This window comes from Pongo abelii, chromosome 7 (assembly GCF_028885655.2).
Source record: "Pongo abelii isolate AG06213 chromosome 7, NHGRI_mPonAbe1-v2.0_pri, whole genome shotgun sequence".
NCBI lineage: Eukaryota > Metazoa > Chordata > Mammalia > Primates > Hominidae > Pongo > Pongo abelii.
Genome location: NC_071992.2, coordinates 140390554 through 140416868, shown reverse-complemented (window position 1 = coordinate 140416868; position 26315 = coordinate 140390554). Strand labels below are relative to the sequence as shown.

The 26315-nt window shown below is 40.9% G+C and overlaps 1 protein-coding gene and 1 long non-coding RNA gene across 2 annotated transcripts in view; one reads left to right on the top strand and one right to left on the bottom strand.

The window, feature by feature from the left end:
• LOC129047529 (uncharacterized) overlaps positions 1–9490 on the top strand; it is a 95518-nt gene extending 86028 nt beyond the window's left edge. The window contains exon 3 of the long non-coding RNA XR_008509270.2: positions 8377–9490. This is a non-coding gene — a long non-coding RNA (uncharacterized LOC129047529). The remainder of the gene's footprint in view (positions 1–8376) is intronic.
• FER1L6 (fer-1 like family member 6) overlaps positions 1–26315 on the bottom strand; it is a 206741-nt gene that overhangs the window by 29911 nt on the left and 150515 nt on the right. The window contains exons 26-33 of the mRNA XM_054518809.2: positions 25785–26011; positions 23818–23940; positions 22552–22591; positions 20895–21010; positions 19763–19894; positions 18726–18851; positions 14035–14162; positions 7417–7587 (exon numbers count right to left, since the gene is read on the bottom strand). Of these exons, the coding sequence (XP_054374784.2) occupies positions 7417–7587; positions 14035–14162; positions 18726–18851; positions 19763–19894; positions 20895–21010; positions 22552–22591; positions 23818–23940; positions 25785–26011 (1063 nt within the window). The remainder of the gene's footprint in view (positions 1–7416; positions 7588–14034; positions 14163–18725; positions 18852–19762; positions 19895–20894; positions 21011–22551; positions 22592–23817; positions 23941–25784; positions 26012–26315) is intronic.

Sequence of the window (26315 nt, the reverse complement as noted above, 5' to 3'; positions counted from 1 at the left end):
AATGATTATAAAGAACATCTAATGACATAAAATGCTTGGGATATAAGGGTAAGTAAAACAATCAGGTTACAAAACTACATGGACAGTAGAGTCCAGTTAGGGAGAAAAATAGCATGGGACATATTGAAAATGAAATACTACACAAGAATTTTTATATGAGTGGAATAATTTGAGAGTTATTTTGTACTTTCTGTGTTTTCTAATTAATTTCAATGAGTGTGTCTTAAAAATATTTTTAAAGTTATGCAGTACTCTTAATTTTTTAAAGCTATCAGATACAACATGCTTTTAAAAAAATGAAGCTGGTAGTCTATATTTTAAAATAACGCAGCATTCAAAATATTTGTAGAAAGTGAGAGTTTGGAGGAGGGAGACAGAGCAACACCAAATTGAAACTATACACACAAGATCAGGTGAGCAATCACAGTACCTGGTTTTAACATGATATTAAGCAAAGAGGCACTAAAGAGGGTAAGAAAGACAGTCTTGAATTGCCTATGCCACTCCCCCATCCCCTGGCAGTGGCCCTGTGGCATGGAGAGAGGATCTGTGCACTTAGGGAAGGAAGAGCACAATAATTGTGGGACTTCGGATTGGAACTCAGTGCTACCCTGTCACAGCAGAAAGAAACACCAGACACAACTCAGAACTCAGCTGGTGCCCATGGAAGGAGCATTTAGACCAGCCCTAGCTACAGGCAAATTGTCCATCCCAGCTGTTGGAACCTGAGTTGAATTTCAGCAAGCTCTGCCACCGCAGGCTAAAGCACTCTGGGGTCCTAAATAAACATGAAAGACAGTCTTGGCCACAGGGACTGAAATTCTTGTGCAAATCCTACTGCTATGCTGAGCTCGGAGCCAGTGGACTTGGGGTGCACATGACGTAGTGAGATACCAGCTGGGGCAGCCATGGGAGTGCTCGCACCACCTCTTCCCTAATCCCAGGCAGCACAGCTCACAGGCCCAGGAGAGACTCCTTCCTTCTGCTTGAGGCGAGGAAGAGTAAAGAGGATTTTGTCTTGCACCTTGAATACCAGCTCAGCTACAGTAAATACAGCACAAGGCAGAGTCTTGAGGCATCCATTCCAAGCCCCAGCTCCCAGACATTTCTAGACATAACCTGGACCAGAAGGGAACCTGACGCCTTGAGGGGAAGAGCCCAGACATAGCAGGATTTATTTCCTACTGACTAAAGAGCCCTTGGGTTTTGAATAATCAGCAGTGAGAGCCAGGTAGTACTTGCCATGGGCCTTGGGTAAAACTCAGAGCAGTGCTGGCTTCAGGTGTGACCCAGCACATTTTCAGCTATGGTAGTGATAGGAAGAGATTGCTTCTGCTTGACGAAAGGACAGGGAAGAGCAAAGGGGACTTTGTCTTGCAGCTTAGGCACCAGCCCAGCCATCGTGGAGTAGAGAACCAAGTGGGCTCCTGGGGACCCTGATTCTAGGCCTTGGCCCCATATGGCATTTTTGGACCTCCCCTAAGCCAGAGGGCAGCCCACTGCCCTGAAAGGAGAGACACAAGCCAGGCAGCATTCACCACAAGTGAACACTGGCAGTAGCCAGGTAGTACTCACCATGGGCCTGGGGCGGCGGTGGCCATGGGGAGAGACCTCTCTGCTTGAGGAAAGGGGAAGGACTTTGTCTTGTGGTTTGGGTGCCAGTTCAGCCACAGTAGAATAGAGCAGCAGGTAGATTCCTAAGGTTCCTAACTCCAGCCCTTGGCTCCCAGATGGCATCTCCAGACCCATCTGGGGCTAGGGGCCTTGGGGGAAGGACAGAAGCCTGGCTGGATTTGCCATCCATTGACTGAAGAGCCCCTGGGCTTTGAGTGAACATAGGTGGTAGCCAGGCAGCGGTCACTGCAGGCCTTGGGCAAGAGCTAGTGCTGTGTTTGTGGCCACATGGGTGTGTCTGTCACCCCTCCCCCAGCTCCAGGCAGCTGAGCAGAGAAAGCTAAACCCCATTTGTTTGGGGAAAAGAGAGGAGAACAAGAGTCTCTGCCTGTAATCCAGGGAATTCTCCTGGATCTTACCCAAGACCAATTCAGGGAATTCTCCTGGATCTTACCCAAGACCACCCAGGCAATATCTCTACAAGTCTGCAGGAGCCACAGTATTACTGTGCTTAGAGTGTCCCCTAATGCAGATATGGCTGCAGTGACCAAATATTTAGATTATCATACCCAAGTCCCTTCAAATATTTGGAAAGCCTTCCCAAAAAGGATGGGTACAAGCAAGCCCAGACTGCAAAGACTACAATAAATACCTAAACTCTTCAATGCCCAGACACTGATGAACATCCACAAGCATCAGGGCCATCCAGGAAAACATTATCTCACCAAAAGAACTAAATAAGGCACCAGTGACCAATCCAGGAGAGACAGAGAGACGTTTCCTTTCAGGTAGAGTATTCAAAATAGTTGCATTAAGGAAGCTCAACAAAATTCAAGATAACACAAAGAAGGAATTCAGAATCCTATCGGATAAATTTAACAAAGAGATTAAAGTGATTAAAAGGAATCAAATTCTAGAACTGAAAAATGCAACAGACATACTGAAGAATGCACCAGTCTCTTAACAGCAGAATTAATCAAGCAGAAGAATTAGTGAGCTTGAAGATAGACTATTTGAAAATACACAGAGGAAACAAACAAAAGAATTGAAAAGAATGAAGCATGCCTACAAGATCTAGAAAACAGCCTCCAAGAGGCAGATCTAAGAGTTACTGGCCTTAAAGACGAAGTAGAGAGAGAGAGAGATCAGAGTAGAAAGTTTATTCAAAGAGATAATAAGAAACCAAGAGAAAGATATCAATATTCAAGTACAAGAAGGTTATAGAATACCAAGCAGATTTAATCCAAATAAGACTACCTCAAGACATTTAATAATCAAACTCCCAAAGGTCAAGGATAAATTAGGGATCCCAAAAGCAGCAAGAGAAAAGAAATAACATAGAAAGGAGTTCCAATATGTCTGGCAGCAGACTTCTCAGTGGAAATCTTACAGGCCAGGGGAGAGTAGCATGACACATTTAAAGTACTGAAGGAAAAAAAACTTTTAGCTTAGAATAGTATATCTAGGAAAAGTATTCTTTAAATATGAAGGAGAAATAAAGACTTTCCCAGACAAACTCTGAGGGATTTCATCAACACCGGACCTGTCCTATAAGAAATGCTAAAAGAAGTTTTTTAATCTGAGAGAAAAAGGATGTTAATGATCGATAAGAAATTATATGAAGGTGGGAAGCTCACTGGTAACAGTAAGTACACAGAAAAACACAATGTTATAACACTAAGTGTGGTATATTAGTTATTCATATCTTAAATGGAAAGATGAACATATGAACCAACCAAAAATAACTACAACAACTTTTCAAGCCATAGTATAATAAGATATAAGTAGAAACAACAAAAAGTTAAAAAGCAGGCAGATGAAGTGAAAATATAAAATTTTCATCAGTTTTATTTTTGCTTGTTTTTTTTTTTGTTTATGCAGTTAGTGTTATCAGCTTAAAATCATGGGCTATATTATTTTCAAGCCTCATGGTAACTTCAAATAAAAACACATACAACAGATACACAAAAAATAAAAAAGCAAGAAATTAAAACATAGCACCAGAGAAAATCACCTTCACTAAAAGGAAGACAAGAAGGAAGAGTAGACAGCAAAAACAATCAAAAAACAAATTTTAAAATAGAAGAAGTCCTTATTTAACAATAACATTGAATATAAATGGACTAACCTCTCCAAATCAAAAGACACAGAGTGGCTGAATGGATAAAAACACAAGACCCAATAATCCGTTGCCTACAAAAAACATACTTTACCTATAAAGATACACATAGACTAAAAAGAAAGGATTAAAAAAGATGTAACATGCAAATGGAATATGAAAAAACAGGAGTAGGTATACTGATTATAAGACAACGTAGATTTCAAGACGAGAACTATAAAAAGAGGCAAAGAAGGTCATTATATAATGATAAAGGGGTCAATTCAGCAACAGGATATAACAGTTGCATACACACACACCCAACTGTGGAGCACCCAGATATATAAAGCAAAGAGCTAAAGACAGAGATATACCCCAATACAATAATAGCTGGAGATTTCAACACCCAACTTTCAGCACTGGGCAGATCATCCAGACAGGACACCAACCAAGAAATATTGGACATAATCGGCCCTATAGACCAAATGGACCTGATAGATGTTTACAGAACATTTCATCCAACATCTGCAGAATACACATTCTTCTCCTCAGCACATGGAATATTCTCAAGGACAGACCACACGTTAGGCCACAAAACAAGTCTTTAAAAATTTTTTTTAATTGAAATTATATCAAGTATCTTCTCTGGCCACAATGCAATAAAACTCAAAATCAATAACAAGAGAATTTTGGAAACTATACAAACACATGGAAATTAAACAATATGCTCCTGAATGGCCAGTGGGACAATGAAGAAATTAAGAAAGAAATTTAAAAATTTCTTGAAACAAATGAAAATGGAAACATACCAACAACACTTATGGGACACAATGATAGTAGTACTAAGAAAGTTTATAGCAATAAGCACCCACATCAAAAAAGTAGAAAAACTTCAAATAAATAATGTAACAATATATCTTAATGAATTAGAAAATCAAGAGCAAACCAAACCCAAAATTAGTAGAAAAAGAGATAAGATTAACAAAATGAAAAGTTGGTTTTTCAAAAAGATAAACAAAATTGGCAACTCTTTAGCTAGGCTAAGAAAAATGGGAGAACTCCTAAATAAATAAAATTACAGACGATAAAGAAGACATTACAACCAATACTGCAGAAATTCAAATGATTATTAGAGGCTACTAATGATATGTTACAAATAAATTGGAAAATTTGGAAATTAGCAAATAAATTGGAAAACCTAGAAGAAATGAATGAATTCCTAGAAACATACAACCTACCAAGTTTGAACCATGGAGAAGTTCAAAACCTGAATAGATCAATAACAAGTAATGAAATTGAAGGAGACTTTTTATTACAGCTAGCAAAGACAAGCCCAGAATCCAAAGCTTCACTGCTGATTTTTACCATTTAAAGAAGAACTAATACCAATCTGAAAAACAGAAAAAGAATATACTTCCAAAGTCATTTTACAAGGCCAGTATTACCCTGAAACCAAAACCAGTCAAAGACACATCACAAAATGAAAACTATAGGCAAATATCCCTGATGAACACTGATGCAAAAATGTTCAAGAAAAAATGTCAACAAAATACTAGGAAACCAAATTCAACATCATGTAAAAATGATCATCATGATCAAGTGGAATTTATTCCAGGGATGTCATGATCATTTGACATACACAATCAATCAGTGTGATACAACATTATCAACAGAATGAAGGACACAAACCATATAATCATTTCAATTGACACTTAACAAGCATTTGATGAAATTCAACATTCCTTCATAATTTAAGAAACCCTCAAAAAACTGAGTATAGAAGGGACATAGCTCAACACAATAAAAAACATACACAACAGACCCACAGCTAGGATCATACTGAATGGGAAAACTGAAAGCCTTTTCTCTAAGATCTGAAACAAAACAAGGATGCCCACTTTCACCACTGTTATTCAACATAGAACTGGAAGCCCTAGCTAGAGCAATCAGATAAGACAAAGAAAGGGCGTCCAAATTGGAAAGAAAGAAGTTATCCTTGCGGGTAGATAATATGATCTTATATTTGAAAAACAAAACCTAAAGATTCCACAAGAAAACCATTAGAATTGATAAATTCAGTAAAGTTGCAGGATACAAAATCAAGGTACAAAAATCAGTAGCATTTCTGTATGCCAGCAGTGAACAATGTGAAAAAGTAATCCCATTTACAATAGCTACAAATAAAATACCTAGGAATAAACCTCAAGAGAGAAAAGATCTCTACAATGAAAACTATAAAACATTGGTGCAAGAAATTGAAGAGCATACAAAAAAACCAGAGATCTATTCCATGTTCATGGATTGGAAGAATCAGTATTATTAAAATGTCCATACTACCCACAGCAACCTACAGATTCAGTGAAATCTCTATCAAAGTACCAATGACATTCTTCATAGAAGTAGAAAAAACAATCTTAAATTTACATGGGACCACAAAAGACACAGAATAGCCAAAGCTATTCTAAGTGAAAAGAACAAAACTGGAGGAATCGCATTACCTGACTTCAAATTATGCTACAGAGCTATAGTAACCAGAAGAGCATGGTACTGGCATAACAACAGACACATAAATCAATGGAACAGAATAGAGAACCTAGAAATAAATCTATTCATCTACAGTGAACTCATTTTCAACAAAGATGCCAAAAAGATATATTGGAGAAAGGACAGTCTCTTCAAAAAATGGTGCTGGGAAAACTGGATATCCATATGCAAAAGAATGAAAGTAGATCCCTATGTCTCACCATATGCAAAAATAAAATCAAAATGAATTAAAGACATTAGATTAAGTAAAATAAACCAGGCACAGAAAGACAAACTTTTCATGTTCTCACTTAAACACTTGAACTCATGGAGATAGAGAGTGGATGATGGTTAATGAGTACAAAAATATAGTTAGATAGAATAAGACATAGTATCTAATAGCACAACAGGGCAACTGTAGTCAATAATTTATTGTCTATTTTAAAATAACTAAGAGAGTATAATTGGATGTTTATAATATAAAGAAAGGATAAATATTTGAGGTGATGGATATCCCATTTACCCTGATGTGATTATTATGCATTATATTCGTCTATCAAAATATGTCATATACCTCATATATGACATACATACATATGTCATATACCCATATATGTATATATATAATATATATATATACACACACATACACATCTATGTACCCACAAAAATTAAAAATACATTTGAAAAGAGTGAAAGTTGGGTCAGTTCTTCCTTCATTTGTAAAATGTGGATAACACCTCCAAGGGTGGTTCAGAAAACTCAGTGAGATACTCCATGTAAAGTGCTTTGTTATCAAAAGTACATGAGTGTTATAATTAGTTTGGACACTGGCATTTATATTATATTAATTATTCTTCCTCTAGCATTATTCTCTACCAGGGGAACCCTATTTCAAGGCACATCTGACTGAGTGAACACATCACATACATTGACTCTTGACTCTTGAAGAACCTGCCCTTGGTTCTCAATCAAAGCTGCCTCCCCAGTCATGATGACTCTCAAATGCACTGAACAGAGTCTCCCCAAGCCAGCTCTGCTGACGTGGAGCCCATTTGAGATATTAAAGCTGAGCCTGGTCTGGCCTTCCTAGAGATGGACAACTGGGATGCAGAGCCTGGAACCCTGAAGGCTACAACAGCTTCAGAATACCAAGTGTCTCCCAGGGAGAAAGAACTTACATCTCGTACTGGCTCTGCAAGCCACAGATGGCTCGGTGTTTGCTGTAGAAGCGGTTCTCCAGGTCGATCTTGGTCTCACCAATAAGGTCATCTGTGCCAATCATGTCATGGTCATAGATCAGGATGGAGAGCAGGGACTCTTTCGGGAATGTGGCTTGGATCTCAAATGACCTGCGGTCCAAGCAGAGACTTCAAGAGTCAGTAACATTTGGTGACAAAGGGAAACATTCCCAGCTTCACTTTTAGCTAGCCCGCTATTCATGTGAACTCATTAAACACTCAGCAACTCAGTTAATACTTAGCAGAGATTTTTTGGTTTAATTTTTCATTGCAGTACAAACAATTTTCAATTCTGTTATCAATTTCAAATAGCCAATAATCTCCCCTTTTCATGGGCCACATCTTGTAGTCTTCAACTAGGGTGACAGCATGATGGAGAGGAAAAACTTTGGATTTTGGTTTCAAACAGGACTGATTTTTAATTTTGGTTTTGAATCTGCAACTTCCTGATTGTAAAACTTTGGGAAATTTATTGAATTCCTCTTAGCCTCCATATTATAAATGAGTATATATGTCTTCTTTATAATTTGGCATGGGGTTTAAATGCAATATTGTTTCTATAAAACACATATTTTACTTTCAGGCATTCAACTGGTGCCCAATACATTGCCATTCCCCTTCCCCTCCATTGTTGCTTTATCAACAAGTACTAGCTACATTTATTTTAAATGAAAACCTTATCAAGGATGAAAAATTATAAAAACATAGAATTGCAAGACCAAAGTGTTGTCTCTACAAGACTATGAGCCCCTTGAGAATAGGGACCTGCCTTTTTTTTTTTTTTGGTCCCTGCATTGCTGGAGCCTGCACTTGACCTGCAGAAAGTGCACATAAAATAAATGTTTCCGTGAACTGTAAGAGATCTCAGAAATCACCATATCCAATCCCTTCTTTTTACAGATAAGGAAATTGAAATCTGGAGAACACTAGCAACTTGCCTAAGATCATCAATCAGGCCAATCTGAGATAAGTGCCAGGTTCCTAATTCCTAGCTTGGTGCTCCTTCCATGAAACCACACCAATGCAAGGTGTCTCAAGGAACATTAATGCTGTCAGATTTTCTGTGATGATAAATTACCCAATGCTACCGCATTGGGACTGGTACCTGAAAATTAAATGTTAAGCAAAACTCTGCGTTATAGACTGTCTGCTCTGGTACAGGATGAGCTGGGCTGGGAGCGATGGACAAAGAGGAGGGGGAGGAAGGAGAATGCGAGCCCATTATTTCCCTGCATGTCCACAGGGCTGTCTGGGCTGCTGCCCTCATGGTCAGATCCACTTAGCCCTGACACTCCCCAGTGAAGCAGGCACAGCAACTGCAGCATGCCCAAGCCAATTAACCCTCCTCAGAGAGAAAAAAGCAGAGACGCTGGACAGCTCCAGTGACTGTAACTGACAGAAGTGGCTCTAGCAGGCCAGGGATATGGTTGTGTGGGAAAGAAATCCATATGTCTTCCATCTGAAGGCATAGTATTTCCTGCCTGAGCTCCAAGATTTACATTCTAAACTGTAATTGATATTCTGCAGGTGCGTCACAAGGAAGCCTCCAGCCATGTGCCCCTGAGCCATCACCATTACTGTCACTGGAAGGACTTATTAAGGGCTTAACTGCTGCTGGCAACCATGACAGAAGACTTAATCACCCTGGCCCCTCTCCCCAAGCTGTGGGCCCACATATTAATCTCATCTAAATTTTAAACGGAGCTGTCAATAAAAGTTACCAAAAACAGGGCTGGGAGTGGTGGCTCGCGCCTATAATCCCAGCATTTTGGGAGGCCGAGGCGGGTGGATCACTTGAGGCCAGGAGTTCTAGACAAGCCTGGCCAATATGGTGAAACCCTATCTCTACTAAAAATACAAAAATTAGCCCAGCATGGTCGCGGGCGCCTGTAGTCCCAGCTACTTGGGAGGCTGAGGCAGGAGAACAGCTCGAACCCGGCAGGTGGAGGTTGCAGTGAGCCAAGATCGCGCCACTGCACTCCAGCCTGGGTGACAAGAGCAAAACTCCATCTCAAAAAAAGACACATGCACACGTATGTTTATTGCAGCATTATTCACAATAGCAAAGACTTGGAACCAACCCAAATGTCCAACAATGATAGACTGGATTAAGAAAATGTGGCACATATACACCATGGAATACTATGCAGCCATAAAAAATGATGAGTTCACGTCCTTTGTAGGGACATGGATGAAACTGGAAATCATCATTCTCAGTAAACTATCGCAAGAACAAAAAACCAAACACCGCATATTCTCACTCATAGGTGGGAATTGAACAATGAGAACACATGGACACAGGAAGGGGAACATCACACTTCGGGGACTGTTGTGGGGTGGGGGGAGGGGGGAGGGATAGCATTGGGAGATATACCTAATGCTAGATGACGAGTTGGTGGGTGCAGCGCACCAGCATGGCACATGTATACATATGTAACTTACCTGCACATTGCGCACATGTACCATAAAACCTAAAGTATAATAATGATAATAATAATAATAATAATAAAAGAAAAAAAAAGGAAAAAAAAAAAACAAAAACAAAAAGGCAATAAAGTGACAAAATGTTTAGAAAAAAAAAAAAAGTTACCAAAAACAGCCCACTATGGTTGAACTTCCAGTCACCCAGGGAAAACTTAGCCTTATACTAACTTGTGTCAATGAGGTACTATCCCTAGATGCAAGGGTGGTTTGGGAAAACAGAATGCATCATGAAATGGGCCAAAACTGAGATGGTGAAAGCATGAAGAGCCTCTGAGCTTCAGAGGAACGATGTTCCATTGTTCATTTGGTCATTCATTCATTCTTTAATTTATTCATTCGTTCATTCAGCATTTATTGTGTGTCTACCACGTGCCAGGCACTGCGGATTTTAAGAGGTAGGTAAAACAATTTCTTTCCAGTGGGGAAGGCAAATAAGAATATGGCTAAATCAAGTGGCAGGAGTTCCAACAGAGTTATGGGCAGGGTGTCACTAGTACACCTGTCTGGGGAGGGGTAACAGCAGAAGGTTTCACAGAGGTGACTCTTTGGCTGAGCCTTGAGTGCAGATGGGAGTTCTCCCTGCTCCAGATCTGCAGAACTTCTAATCTTAGCCATTTTCCCAACCAGGTCAAGCTCTCCGATTATACAGACTCAAAGGCCCCTGTACCTCTCCCTTATAGCATTCATCATATAGGCAGTTTTATATCTGCCTGATTTTTTTTTTTTTATTCCTTGCCTCTTCCATAAGGGCATAGGTTCCATGGAAACAGGGTCATGCAACCTTTATACCTCTCCAGTAGCTGGCACATAGTCTATCACCAAAATGATGACCTGATTGGAAAGAAAAAACATTTGCAATCTACTCACAGGGTGACGGTCAGTTTCATGTGTCTACTTGACTATAGTCTCCAGTTATTCAATCAAACACTAATCCAGGTGTTGCTATGGTGGTATTTTGTAGATGTAATTAACATCCACAATTAGTTGACTTTAATTGAAGAAGATTCTCCTTGATAATCTAAGTAGGCTTTAACCAGTTGAAAATGCTTAAGAGCAAAAACAATAATCTCATAATAAAGAGCAAAAGCAGTATATATTGCTATGGGTTGAATTGTTTCTCCACCAAAAGATAAGTTGAAGCTCCAGATCCAGCACCTCAAAATCTGATCATATTTGGAAGTGAGGTCTTAATAGAGGTAATAGAGCTATAATGAGGTCATTAGGATGGGCTCTAATGCAATACGACTGGTGTCCTTGTAAAGAGGAAAACTTGGCACAGAGACAGATGTGCTCAGAGGGAAGATGATGTGGAGAGACACAGGGAGCAGGCCATGTGGAGATGAAGGCTGATATTGGAGCAATGCATCTACCAGCCAGGGAGCACCAGAGATTGCCAGCAGATCACCAGAAGCTGGGAGGGAGGCAGGGAATAGAGGCTCCCTTGCAGCCCAGAACATCACACTTTCAGTATCCCAAACTGTGAGAATGAATTTCTGTTGTTTCAGCCACCCAGTTTATGGTACTTTGTTAAGGAAGCCCTGGGAAATTCTCTCTCTCTCCTCTGCTAGGTCCCTTCCTGTGGTGGAACCTGGATTGATACCCATAGTTCCTGCCACATCACGCCCTCCCTATACTCTGGACTTTGCAGGGCAAAGAACACCCATCCCTTCCCACCCCCTCAACAATCCCAAGAGGGTCTTATGCCTTCCCAGGGTCTTCACAGGACTTGCAGCAGCCTATTGTAATCACGCATTTATTTGATGTTCTCTCAATATTCATGGGCACCTTGAAGGTACAGACTCTGGCTTGGTCCTCACTGTGTCCCAGCACTTAGCAGTGTGCCTGACACATGGTGGATTCCCAGTAATTGTGAGGAATAAATGAAGTTCTGCAGGTGGACAAGAAAAGGAAAGGCATGTCATGGTGAGGGCATAGCAAGGACAAAGTCCTGCAGATGTGAATGAGTAAGGGGAGGTCGAGCTGGTTTATAAACCCATTAGGATCTCATCATTTTGTTTTATGGTTAATTATCAAGGTGGTGGAGACAATGGCAAACATTCTGGGAAACTATAAGAGCCATGAGGAAGAAACTGTCAAAGCCTACAGACATGCACCATATCAAGATGATGTGGAGATAGGGCCCCATTAAATCCCACTGACAACTGACTGGCATTTTGTTCATCTGGCCACCCACCCACCCATCCATCCATCCATCTGTTCATTCCATAAATGCATATTGTGCACCTGCTCTGTGCCAGGCCCTGTCCTAGGTGCTGGGGATGTGGCATTAACCAGACTAGGCTAAGTCCCTGCTCAAATACTTCTTACATTCTAGTGGGGGAGATGGGAGATGGCCAATAAACCCATAAACATCTAATCCATGTCAGAGGCTACGAAGAAAGGTAAAGCAACGCAAGATACCAGGGCACCAGGGGTTGGAGGCTGTGACACCCTTACACCGATACTGAGGCACTGAAGTTATGAGGAAGGATTCCGCAGACCCTGGCTCAGGCACAAGAACCCTCTACTCTTCCTGCTGGAACACTGAGGGATTGTGCTGGAAACTTTTGTTCCTAAGTAAAAATTAAACACATATCTAACAAAACATCCACATCTGGAGAACTTTTGGATGAGGTGCTGCAATGTCAGAGGCAGGAGGGAACATTGACTTCATCATCCTCTTGTTTGCCATGGCCATATAGCACGGATAGTAAAACAAGACTAGTTCATGGCTCTGTGGTGAAAGTAGCTCATAAAAAGTGCCTGCCAAGTGGTTGTCACACTGAAGCACTAGTTACATAAGTGGTAGGTGATGATAAAGGTCATCTCTGGATGAGGGAAGAAAGGGTGTTTCCCCAGCACTGTCATTCTCATTAATCTGGACAGGCAAGATCATTTATTGCCCTCATTTCCTCAGGAGCAATAAAATGTAAGAGGCTAGTGCTGATTAAATGTCAGAGGCTCCAAAGTGATCACAGATGTGTAAACGAATTTAAATGGAGCCAATGGAGATTTTATCCCATGTTCCTGCTTACTCAAGATAAAAGAAATTAAACACACTAAAGATGTATCCATTGCTACAATAATTACTAAGGTGGGGAGCAAGGGAGCTAATGTGTTCTGAGTGTCAATTGTGTGCTGGCATAGGCAATGTGATGTGCTAGGTGCTTTACACATTTAATCTTCTAAAGGAATATGAGAGTCAGGTGTCACTGTTGCTGCTTTGCAGGTCAGGAAAACTTTGGAACAGAGAGGTTAAGCCATCTGCATAAGGTTGTAGATCTTGTATGTAGCAGAGTGAAACCCAGGCCACCTTGATTCCAGAGTGAATGACAGACAGGTGCACAAACTCAAACAGGGAACACCAATGCTTAGCACATCGTATTGGAGGATCAGTGAGCATGGCAGGATTGCTGTGAGCTGGCGAATGCCTAGTCCCCTTACACAAATGCAATAGCTTTTAACACTTTACAGGAAAACAAAGTACAACTTGAGGACAAAGTTCAACTCTTCGACCTCAGGGGTCACCTCAAATGAACCACAAAATAATATGATGGAAAAATCCCTTTAGTAGGAGACAAAAGACTAAACTTCTGGCCCATTATCCTCCAATTGTGTCATCTGAACTTGAATATGTTTCTTGACCTCCCTAGACCTTGGCTGCCTTGTTTATAAAAAGGAAATCTCTGCTCTGTTCAAAAGCACAAGGCTGAATCCAATGACCCTGCAAGATGCCTATTAAATCTAAAATCCAGAAAATTGTAATTAGAAAGCTGTGGGTATATATTTCTCTACTTAAGTTCACAAAAAAAGAAAAAGAAAAAAATTACAGTAAAGAAAGCTATGGGTAAGAAGATCACCAAGTACCACCAAATTCCTCAGGGGACCATGAGAGAATTCAACCCTGCTCCGTGGATGTAGGTTTTGTTGGTTATTACCAAGAGCAGAAGCCAGTATTTAACCTCCTGGCACCATTTCACCCAGGAACACAAACATACACACACCATCCCCACAGAAACACAGCAGGAGCAAATGCAGAAAGGACAATAAAACACAGCCCAGATGGCCACTGACCTTCCAAATACTGGGTTCAGTTGTTTGGGGATGTATTTATCCCGGTCTTTGATTTCTGTCTTGCCAAGCTTGATCACAATGTAGGGATCTGATTTGCCATCTGGATCAGCTGGACTAAGATTAAATGCCTGGAAAGGAAAAAGAAAATGTCTTTGGTTCAATAGCTCTCAATATTGGTTGTACACTGGGATTACCTTGGTGCTTTCAAAAATGCTAATGCCTGACTTCTGTCTCTAGATAGTCTGATTTAATGGGCCAGGGCTTTGGGGCTTTTGAAAAACTCCCTAGATAATTCTAGTGTGCAGCCAAGGTTAAGAGCCACTACTTTAGCATCTACATTTTGCTATTAAAAAGAAAAATTATTGGCTTTGCCCAAGTGCAACTTTCTCTGGAGTCATCTCCTCAGTGGAAAGAAGCTCTTGGCACAGAAAAATGAGAAAAATGCTGGACCAGGAGGCAGAAGGCATGAGTTTGAGTTCTAGTTCTACAGTCACGCACTGCTTAATGATGTCTTGGTCGAGGACTGACCACGTGTACGATGGCAGTCCTATAAAATTATAATGGAGCTGAAAAATTCCTATGATCTAGTGACATATCTGTTGCAGCGTTGTAGTGCAACACATCACTCGCATGTTTGTGGTGATGCTATAAACAAACCTGTGCTAACAGTCATGTAAAAGTATACAATCATGTACAGTATATAATACTTGACAATGACAATAAATGATGTTACTGGTTTATGTATTTACTATACTTTTTAGTCTTTAGAGCGTACTTTTTCTATTTATTGAAAAAAGTTAACTGTAAAACATCCTCAGGCAGGTCCATCAGAAGGCATCCAGACAAAGGTGTTATTATAAACGATGACAGCTCCATGCGTGTTAGTGCCCTTGAAGACCTTCCAGTGGGACAAGATGTGGAGGTAGAAGACAGTGATATTGATGATCCTGACCCTGTGTAGGCCTAGGCTAATGTGTGTTTGTTTGTTTTAGTTTTTCACAACAAAGTTTAAAAAATAAAACAATTTTAAAATAGAAAAAAGCTTCTCGACTAAGGATATCAAGAACATATTTGTGTACAGCTGAACAATGTGTTCGTGTTTTAAGCTAAATGTTGTCTTGAGCAGAGTCAAAAGTTAAAAAAACTTAAAAGTTTATAAAGTAAAAAAGTTATAGTAAGCTAACTTATTATTGAATAAGGAAAAAATATGTGTTATCAATTTAGTGTAGCCTAAGGGTACAGTGTTTCTAAACTCTACAGTAGCAGACAGTAACATCCTAGGCCTTCACATTCACTCACCACTCACTCAGTGACTCACCCAGAGAATCTTCCAGTCTGGCAAGCTCCATTCATGGTAAGTGCCCTAGACAGGTGTACCATTTTTTTCAAATCTTTTATACGTATTTTTACTCTACCTTTTCTATGTTTAGATACACAAATACCATTGTGTTATAATTGCCTACAGTAGTCTATACAGTAATGTGCTATACAGGTTTATAGCATAGGAGTGCAATAGGCTATACTATCATGTAGGAGGCCATACCATCTAGGTTTGTGTAAATACAGTATGACACTTGCACAGGACTGAAACAGCCTAACAACACATTTCTGAGAATGTATTCCCTTCGTTAAAAGACACATGACTATATTTCTTTTTTTTTCTTTTTTTTAGACAGTATCTTGCTCTGTCACCTAGGCTGGAGTACAGTGGCACAGTCTTGGCTCACTGCAACTTATGCCTCCCAGGCTCAAGTGATCCTCCCACCTCAGCCTCCCAAGCAGCTAGAACTACAGGCGTGAGCCACCACACCCCCACTAATTTTTGTATCAGAGATGCGGTTTCACCATGTTGCCCAGGCTGGTCTCAAACTCCTGAGCTCAAGCAATCTGCCCATCTTGGCTTCCCAAAGTGCTGGGATTACAGGCATGAGCCACCGCACGTGGCCTGACTACATTTCTAAGTAGTGTGTGATATTGGGCAAGTCATGTTGTCTCTCTGAGATCTATCTGTAAAATCATGGGGTGGACCTGAAGGCCCTTCCCAGAACTAATGGTCTCTGAATCCGTGACCCTATGACTCTTGCATTTAGCACTGATCAGTTGAATGATGATCTTTTCTGAGAGTAAAGTCTGATTCTAGACAACCTAGACAGGCCTTAAACTGTCAAAAGCAAATACTTTCTAAGGAAAGGCCAGAATTGGAGGATGGTAAAAAATGGTATCAAAAAGATGGGGAAACTCTGCAGCAATGAAAGCTGAGAAACAATTCCATATTTAGGACTCTATCCTGTAGATAGAATAAGGTGAGCCTATAAAGCTGTATGTTCAAGGATGTTCACTAGAACACTGTTTAATAGCCAAACATTATAAGCAACCTATTTGTTGATTACTTGGGAAGAAACACAATGCAAAGCAGTCCTTCCCATTTCTTCTTGTCACATCAGCCAATTTTAATTCTTTACAAAGCAGTTATCTCTGACACAAATCCTGTTAATTTATCTGTTCCTTTGTTTATTTTATATCTTCCTAATTCCCACATCACTCTCAACTAGTATGTAATCTCCATGAGAGTAAGGGCACTGTTTATCTTGTTCATTACTTTACCTCTAGGACATAGAACAGGGTCTTAATATTTGTTGGATAAATAAATGAATACATTTATTCAAGAAAATGCTATACAGCTACTAAAAGGAATGAAGACCTGTACATACTAATCTAGAAAAAAATGGCCAATCTATCCTGTTAAGTAAGGAAAAAAAGAGGTGGGGAAATTTGATTTCTTTCTTTATGTGAGTTTTAAGTAGTTTTTTTTTACTTGTTAGTGTTCTTTTAATTAAAAGATTTGAGAATTTATTTAATTAATTAGTACGAGAGCAAACTACACATAATCAAACTACTAGAAATATCAATGAAAAGTATTGACTGTCCATAACTGTAGTGAATTTACCTAGGACTGCCATCTTCTGACTTCCTGTTTGTTCAAGTCACTCCCGTTCTCAAGTTCCAGCCCAAGGCCTTCCTCCCCCATGCCACCTCCTGGACAGAAACCTGATCTGTTGTTTATCTGGCCTCTGCCTAGAAGGTACTAAACACATAAAAGGTGTGCAGTGGATATTTTCTGAATGAATACACGAATAAGGAAACGGATCTTCTCCAATCTCTGTAGTTCACAGAAATTCTTCCCTCTCCTTCCTACTGTTCATACTATTTCTGGATTCCCCAAACTGTATCTTAGAGAACTGTAGCTCTGTGAGCTTTTCAGTAGGGGGGAAAAAGGTATGAGGCAAAAGTTTAGAAAATGCTCTTCAAGATTACTAAATAGGTTTATTTGCTTCTGAAATTCTCAGAGCCTTGAATGTGCTAATGAGCTTTGTGAATCTCAAAGGCTAGAGAAGGACATATGTGCTATTTCTCAAATTTATTTGAACATACGTTCTATTTCCTAAGGAATGCCCATTTCTCCCAAAACACAAGTGACTTCCTGAACGAAATTTTGAAAAGGTTAGTCTAAAGCATCCTGAGGGTGGTGTTTCATGTTGACTACCCAACATTGTCAGTGACTCTAAGTTCTTCTCATCTTTCCAACTACACTGTAACTTCCCTGAAGGCAGAGACTATGTTCTTTTCATCACAACATCCCTGGCACATGGTGGTTGTGGTGATGATACAGAGGATGATGAAGGAAACCTGAGAAGTGCATGATGGAAGAACATTTATTTCTCCCTTAGCATTAAAGGATAATTCATTTTTATTTTATGTTACATTTATATTTCTTTGAAAGAATGTAGGCAATGGAAGCAAATGGTTGATATAAAATAAGAGCATTATAATGAAATACAATTACAAAAACCACATCCAAGGTCAGGAGATTAAAGCAAATCCATGAACCATTGGGGTTCATACAGTTGCTTTGATCGAGCATCAAATTTGGCCTGAGCTTCTGCTAATGAGGCCGAAAAGTTTCATAATCAAAGTTTTGTGCTGTCATTATCAGAAAGAGGGAAGCTTAGAGGAGTTAACATCTTTCTTGGAAATACATTCAAAGTGAAATTTCCTACTGCAATAGTGCAGAGGCATGGTTGTGGGAGGAGAATTTCACAGTAACTGCTGCCCTGTTCTGCCTTGGTTCTTCCCCCTAACTGTCTTTCCTGTGGTTTCTGCTTCCCTCCTATTTGGTTCCCTCTCCTGACATAGGCAACCACAGGGAGCAGACAAAACTACACAGACAGAACAGTCCTATATGCTCAGAAAAGCCATAACATGTCTGTTTTGCCAGCCTAACTTCATACCCCCATATGTTGAACCCCTAACTCCTAAGGTGACTGTAGTTGGAGACATAGCTTTAGGGAGGTAATTAAGGTTAAATGAGGTCATAGTGGTGCTGCTCTAATATGACAGGGCTAGTGTCTTTATAGGAAGAGGAGGGGATATCAGAGCTTGCTCTCTCCCTATATACACGTGCACAGAGGAAAGGTCGTGTGAGGACACAGCAAGAAGGCAGCCATCCACAAGCCAGCAAGAGAGGCCTCACAAGACACCAACCCTGGTAGCAACTTGATTATAGACTTATGGCATTCAGAACTGTAGGAAAGTAAATTTCTGTTGTTTAAGCCTCCCAGTCTGCCATATATTTTGTTATGGCAGCCTAGGCAGATAAATACACCCCTTCAGAGCAAACAAGGATGGCTCACCGCAACAATGTATACTCTGATCAGCACTGTGACAGGGTGATTGGGCGGAATCCCTTGCTGGATTCTCAGCTGCCCGCTGTCCTCAGAGCTAGAATCCTGGGGGCTTTTGTAGATGCAGAAGGAGCCCTGGAACCACAAAACGCAACCCATTGAAATGAGATGGTCATATGTCCCACCAAAACCCACAGAGAGCACAGTGCTGGGAAAATGAGCACAGCTTGGGAATCTGCAGGACCTGGGTTGGTGCTAAACTTGCCAGTTGGGTATCCTTGGGCAATTTATGTAGCCTGCTTGCATCTGAGCTTCCTCATGGTACACCAGTGAATTGGCATTGTACATTAACACCCCCTTCACAGGACTGTTATATGAGGAACAGAACAGATGGGACACCAAGTGCCTTTTACATGTGGGGTGCTATGCTAGTGCTTCCCCCATTATCTTGTTCAATCCTGACTGCAGTATTCCTATTTCCAGACATAGCAATTGAGGCTTAGGCAGGTAAAGCACTTTGTTCCAGATCACACAGCTGGTTAATACTATAACTAGGATTTGAATCCAGATGGGCAAACTGTAATACCTGTGCTATTTCCAACATAGCATGCTGCATAGAAAGGGCCCAGCTTGTAGTATGTTTATAGTGAATTCTGGCTACTACTTTGTGATGTTCACACTGTAAGTCTGCCAGATGAAGGGCTTGTGTTGCTTGATTAGTTTAATTGTCCAACTGGTAGGCTTGCATAAATCACATATTTGGTAGGCCAGGGGTGGAGAGAACAAAGTAAAGTTCAGTGTTCCTCTCAGGTAATGACTCTGTCTCCTTATTTTTCACCAGACTGAGCTCCAATCCACTGGTCACAAGCCAAAAATATCTTAAAAGACTAGGGCTAGGTTTTGTGGAGTTCTAGAGAGGGCCTTGAGTAAAAATTAAGGATTTTCGCTACACACATCCCACACCACAATTCCATTAACAGAATTGAGTAATACCTGACATTTATGGACAGGGAGAGCCAAATGAAAGGATTAACAATGGAACCTGCCTTAAATTTTCCTATGACTCGGTCTCCATCAAGACCATGGTCATCTTCTGTAGACTTGCCTCTGAAGAGCTCAAAAGTTTTCACCCAGTCTTCGAAATTGTTGAATTCACTCTCGAGATCACCATCATATATCTTTAGGGAAAAGGGAGAAGATTGTGCTAAGAGGAAGGAAAGCTCAGGATTGATTTAATGAGAAATGCCAAGATTCTCCAAAACCAGCCTTGATACATGCCCCTTGGGAAAATCTGAGGCCATTGGTAATTTATCTTCAGCAAGATAAGGAACATGGATTGGCTCAGCACTCCTGAAACTACTACTATGAATTTTATGAAATGTTTTGATGAGCTTTTAAATTCCAAAAAGTATAGGTTAAATTAAAAAATTGTAATATATAAGTATAGATACAACAAAACTTTTAGAGCTAGTTGATGCCATTGGTTGTTGGATATAGACTATAATACTTTGAGGAGATTCAAATCAATAATGTTCATTAAATAGCTAATTCTTAACACATATAAGGTGATGGAATATTTGTTTTTATTGTAATGCATATAGACATGAAGTTTCCAAGTGGAAAATTATATATATGCTTTGGAAATGCAAAATTGAGTTGAGTTTTAGGTTTGGTAGTATAATTTGCTTATTCAACTTTCCTATATAAATTGCTTACCCAAATTGGTTATCTATGTATATAATTTTCACCATTCAAATTTTCATAGCCATCAATATACCTCTAGCTAATACCCTCTAACTAATGCTAAGATTGGCCTAATGGAGCTGACTTCAGTTGGAGTTAAATCTCCTGCTACCTTGAGTGTGTACACATTTGCATGATGATGACAAGCACCTAGAGATGAGCCAAGGGGAGCTCAAATGCTGTAGATTACTTTGTAAGGTCCACATTAAACAATTTAAGTTATGCCCCTTCTCAATATGAGGGTATAGGAAATGGAAAATGAACAAGCTTCCTGTCTTGGCTTAAATGCACGTCAAAGTTTACTTCTCTACATCGGTGACAATGAAGACAAAATGTCAAACAAAGGCATGACTAGGGTTGACCAAAGCACTAGCAGAACCTCATTGCTGAACATCCCTCCCCATCCATGGCAAAGATGCCTGTGTCCCCACATACCTGCAAGACGGCCAGGTTGGGGATTCCATCATCTTTGGGTTTCTTCTTGAGCATTTTGTCTTTCTTCTTCTTTGGCCCATCTTCTATATCTACTACTACCTCATCTGGCTTTGCCTCTGTGGATATTCAGCAGAAATTAGATTTCTCATGGTGGTTGAGATGAGAAGGAACAAAGCCAAGCTCCTTCTTTCCTTTTGCTGACATGTCCTATGTTGTGACCCTTCAGAAATAGTAACTTGTGGCCAGGCACGGTGGCTCACACCTGTAATCCCAGCACTTTGGGAGGCCGAGGCGGGCAGATCATGAGGTCAGGAGATGGAGACCATCCTGGCTAACACGGTGAAACCCCATCTCTACTAAAAATACAAAAAATTAGCCGGGCATGGTGGCAGGCACCCGTAGTCCCAGCTACTCGGGAGGCTGAGGCAGGAGAATGGTGTGAACCCAGGAGGCAGAGCTTGCAGTGAGCCAAGATTGCGCCACTGCACTCCACTGCACTGGGCGACACAGCAAGACTCCGTCTCGAAAAAAAAGAAATAGTAACTTGTGATCCATCTTTTTAAAAAGAAATAGTAACTTTTTGCTGTAGGATTGTTACATACAGTCTGTACAGTGCCTGACTGCCGGGCACCCCATGCACATATAAATCCAACGTCAGTGGATCCCCTAGAGCTGAGCAATAGGAATAGGGCAATGGCCCTAATCTATGGGCCAATGGGTTACAGTACATGTAAGAACTCATTAAACTAGGCAAGAGAGAATAATTTGCCCATTCACCCAACTAGCAAAGAGCAGACTCAGAACTTGGACCGACTCCAAAGCTTTTTGGAGTCACACTCTCTCAGATCCGTTAAGGGACTTGAGATACATCTAGTTCAATATGAGGGTCAAATATCCTAAGGGTCTTGTGCAAAGTTGTTAGGGGGATTACTCAGTAATTTTTTAGCAGCAGGATCTGCAGGGGAGAAACCACCTGATACGGACTGTAGCTCTGTTATTTTCTAGCTGTGTAACGTTGGACAAATTACTTGACCTCTTTGTACCTCTCTTTCATCATTTGCAAGGTGAAGATACTATTTCCTGTGACATGGGGTTGGTCTTAGAATTACATGTGCTAATTAGGAGTGGTCTGAGAACTGAGCCGGGCTCTAGTTTTTCCACTTCTATCATCGTCAAATGAAACAACATTGGCTGCTTAACGTTACAGTTGTATTTAGGCTGAGACCTACTGTTGGCTTGAATTGAGTTTGTGGTCATTTGAAATCTGACTTTCTGCCAAACAAGATCTATCCAATCCTGTAGACTGAGTTTTGGAACTCACCTCTAATAAAATTTATCATGTTGATTTTGGCCAGTCATCCAGATTGCTTCTATTTTTATTCTATAGTTTCTACATTAAGACTGTCAACATAGGAACTTGAGCCAAAGGGTCCATTCCAGCACTGAACTGAATTCAGAAGAACTGAGATCTGGTTCCAGCCCAGCACCAAGAGCTACATGACCACATTTTAAAGTGCTGTCATCTTCCCAAAATTGTTTCTAAACTCGGGAAAGGAGGGAGTTGAGCTCTAATACACCTCCCGTGGCTTCCATTTTCCAGTTTTCTCGTAACAATGGCCCTATGCTATGGACAAATGTGCTCAGAATAACTGCTTACCTGTATTGCCTTTTTTTCCCTTGGGATTTCTCTCCTTTGCCTTTGAAAAAGGAGGAGACAATATTATTGACACCGCAATACTTGATTTATTAATTCTGACTGCTAACAATTATCTCAGCCCTCTGCATTCCCAGAGACACTATTTTAAAAGAGTATTCAAACAGTCTCTAAGCAGTTCCCCAAAATGAAGCCGCACTGTAAAGATCTGGGGGTTAAGCCCAATAGGATGCCCTATCTTAGAAAAGAGGTATCCGCACATCCAAGAAAAGTGTGATCAAACTATAGACATCTTTGTCCCTTATATGCAGTACCCTCTCAGCCATGAGGCAAGCAAACTATCTCCCCAATATTTTTCCACCTCCCTGGAGCATCTCCCTCATCTGCACCATGAGTTGTGTCTGTTGGCGTGTCTGGTCTTTGGGATGGTACCATAGGTTGGGGAGGTTAGCAGAGAAAGGGGAAAGAGCTGAGTTCTCACGGGAAGTGATAGTGTCCATTGCAGCAAAAGGAGGGAGGTTGGAGGCAGGGACTAACATTTGCTTTTTCGGTATATATCAATATTTGAGAAATAGTCCTAGATGCAACCATAGCCTTTCCAAACTGAAGAAGCAGAAGCACATTCAATTAAATATAACATTGGACTAATTTTTCTTCCCTTTCGTACTCAGGGGTGAGAAATCTTACCATATCCAGTTGCTGAGCTTTTGCCGGACTCTCCAGGCCTACTCCCCACTGGCTCTCCAGCTTTATAACTAGATCTGTCTCATTCCATGGACATGAGGCCCTGCTCTTGCTATGTAAATCCACTTATAATAGTATTTCCTAAGGCCAAGACCTCTGCCTTTGATAATTTCCCATGTGAACTTAGAATCCTGCTGAAGACTTGGGGTCCTTACACTAGGGTATCTCCTGAGGCCCCAATCATTGATACCCACCTGTCCAGAGACCCCATTTCTCCCTGCTGGACCCCCCTGAGTCTGGCTGGGGGGGCAGATCCTCCTGATACCATGCTAGACTGAACATCCTTCCAGTATTTACAGCAGAGCTTATGTCCTAGGGCCAGCTACAGCCAAAAAGTAGGAATTTTGTAATTCAGGATCTCTGGTTCTTCCAGGCTTTTTACCCTTCTGCAGTTAACAGAACCACACCTGAGTAGGGTCTATGTATAGTGGCATTTAAAAGGAGGTTATGTAGGACTCAGGGTAGGAGAAGGTGCTGTGTTTTCTTATTGAGTCTCTTGACTGCCACAGGTAGGAGAGACTCTACCTTCTGGGCTTTCTTCAGGGAGGCATAATACTTAGACCACCAGTCAATCACGTTTTCAGCAGATTCATCCGCTATGGTCCTCTTTCTCCTCTTAGTGGACCTTCGGGAAGGCTTCCTGGGATCCTGGCAAGGGATGAGGGAATGGGTTATTAGTTCAACCTTATTTGGCTGCATCCTGATGGTCAACCGGCTTGTGACGAAGAAAACATTTAGGTGTACACTGGAAAACACACAGAGGTATCCACTGGTTTTGTCATAGCAGCTCTCTGTATCACTTCCACAAATGAAAGTTCAAGAATCTATTCATTCATTCATTCATTTAGCATTTATTGAGCATATGTGAGATACTGTTTTTGACATTAAGGATGTGTGGAGAATTAGACACAGTCCTACACTGGATATAGTACAGAAGCTAGGCATGCAACAAATGAGAACTAGACTATATGAGGCAATGCAGTATAGCAGAAAAGGCATTAGCTTCATACAGACCTGGGTAATAAATCATTAAGCAATTAATATAAATGTTGTAATTCTCAGTTTCCTCAATTAGGGACAATAATACCCACAACTGTTCTGAGGATTAAGTACATAATTTAGGCAATTCTTTGGTGTCATTTCTGATTTGAATGGGTACAAGTAAATGACTTCTATCACATAATTGATGGGGTGGCAGGAGAGGGAGTGATAGACATGTGGCAGAAAGGTGGCATTCGTGGGAGAAGACGGGTGTCCTGCTGGAGCCTATGAATGCAGCACTCATCACGCATTCATCTTCCATTCACTCGCCAAGTCATCTCTTGAGTCGTACTATGACCCAGGCACTCTATCGATTGCAGGGGATATGGAAATGTTGAAAAATTATCTCTTCTCTGCTGAGGCTCACAATTTTATGATAAATCTGAGATGAACACTGAATGATGAACACTGAATCCGAGAAGTCAACAGAAAGTCACAGGTGCAATGCTAGGGGAATGCAGCAAACCTGGTAAGGCATCACAGAGGGTCGCTGACCATGGATGAAATGAGAGCAGCCCGTGCAAATGTCCATGCATCTATCTCACTTTTCCACTCTTCTTTTTATTTCAGACTTTACCATTTGCTGGGCAGGCTGTTCCTTAAGAGCTTCTTTTTTTTTTTTTTTTTTTGAGATGGAGGCTCGCTCTGTTGCCCAGGCTGGAATGCAGTGGCATGATCTCGGCTCACTGCAGCCTCCACCTCCCAGGCTCAAGTGATTCTCCTGCCTCAGCCTCTGGAGTAGCTGGGATTACAGGTGAGTGCCACCACACCTGGCTAATTTTTTTTTTTTTTCAGTAGAGATGGAGTTACACCATGTTGGCCAGGCTGGTCTTGAACTCCTGGCCTCGAGTGATCTGCTCACCTCAGCCTCCCAAAGTGCTAGGATTACAGGTATGAGCCACCATGCCCGGCACCTTAAGACATTCTTAAAATGGCCTTCTCTTTTAATTCAATTGATACACCAAGATTTTTCACTCAAATATATAATTTAGAAAGATTAACTATATCCTTGTTTTGTGGTTCTTTGTGTACTTGTCAATCTCTCCTTCCAGAACCATCACTAACTATTTTACTCCTCTTTAGAATCCAAAAGATGCATCTTCTTGGTCCCATATGATCTTGTACAAAGTAGGACCTGAATATTTGTGGAACACGCTTGGAGGAAGAAACCCATGGCCTTTCCAAGCTAATGAATTAAGAAGAGTTTCCGTTCAATTAAATATTACTGTCACATTTGACCAGCACTTTAATTTCATGCACATTAACTTTCTGATCCTATAACAAAGCTGTGGAGTGGGTATCAGTATCCTCATTTTACAAAGGATGAACTAATACTCAGAAATGTGAAGCTGCTTGCCCATGGTCACACTGCAAGCAACTTCATATTGTCTGAGGCCTCCAGTGCAAACTCCAATGAGCCTTGTAAATATGGGGAGGGATTTTAGTCTGACCTTAGGTTTTCCATCTTTTGGTGGCTCCTGGGCTACAGGTGTGTGTTCAGGCTCCAGCATCGGAGATGAGTCAGGGACATCAACCAGGATGGCTGGCTGGGCCTGGGCAGGGTCGGGCACCACTGTGGGAGGTGGCTCAACATCCACATAAATGTGATCCGCTGGGGGATCCTGGGAGGAGCTGTGGGCTCCAGAGGACTCGGTGGCTGTTAGCGAATCTGAAATCTCTGAAAAGAAAGCACATCAGGTCAGGGAGCTGGGCTGCATCACAGGGTGGTCATTTCAGGGACCTAATACTAGGAATCAGACAGATCCGGATTCAACTATGTCAGGTTGCTAATATTTCTGAACCTCATTTTCTTATGTATAAAATGACAGTAAAAATACCCATCTCACTGGGAGGATGAAATGAGACCATGATGTAAGGCAACTGGCATATAATAGGTCATCAATAAATGGTTGTATTTGTTATTGATCCCTCAAAGTAATTTTAATCAATCGTGGTCATTGGGATTATGAAAATCAAGGTTT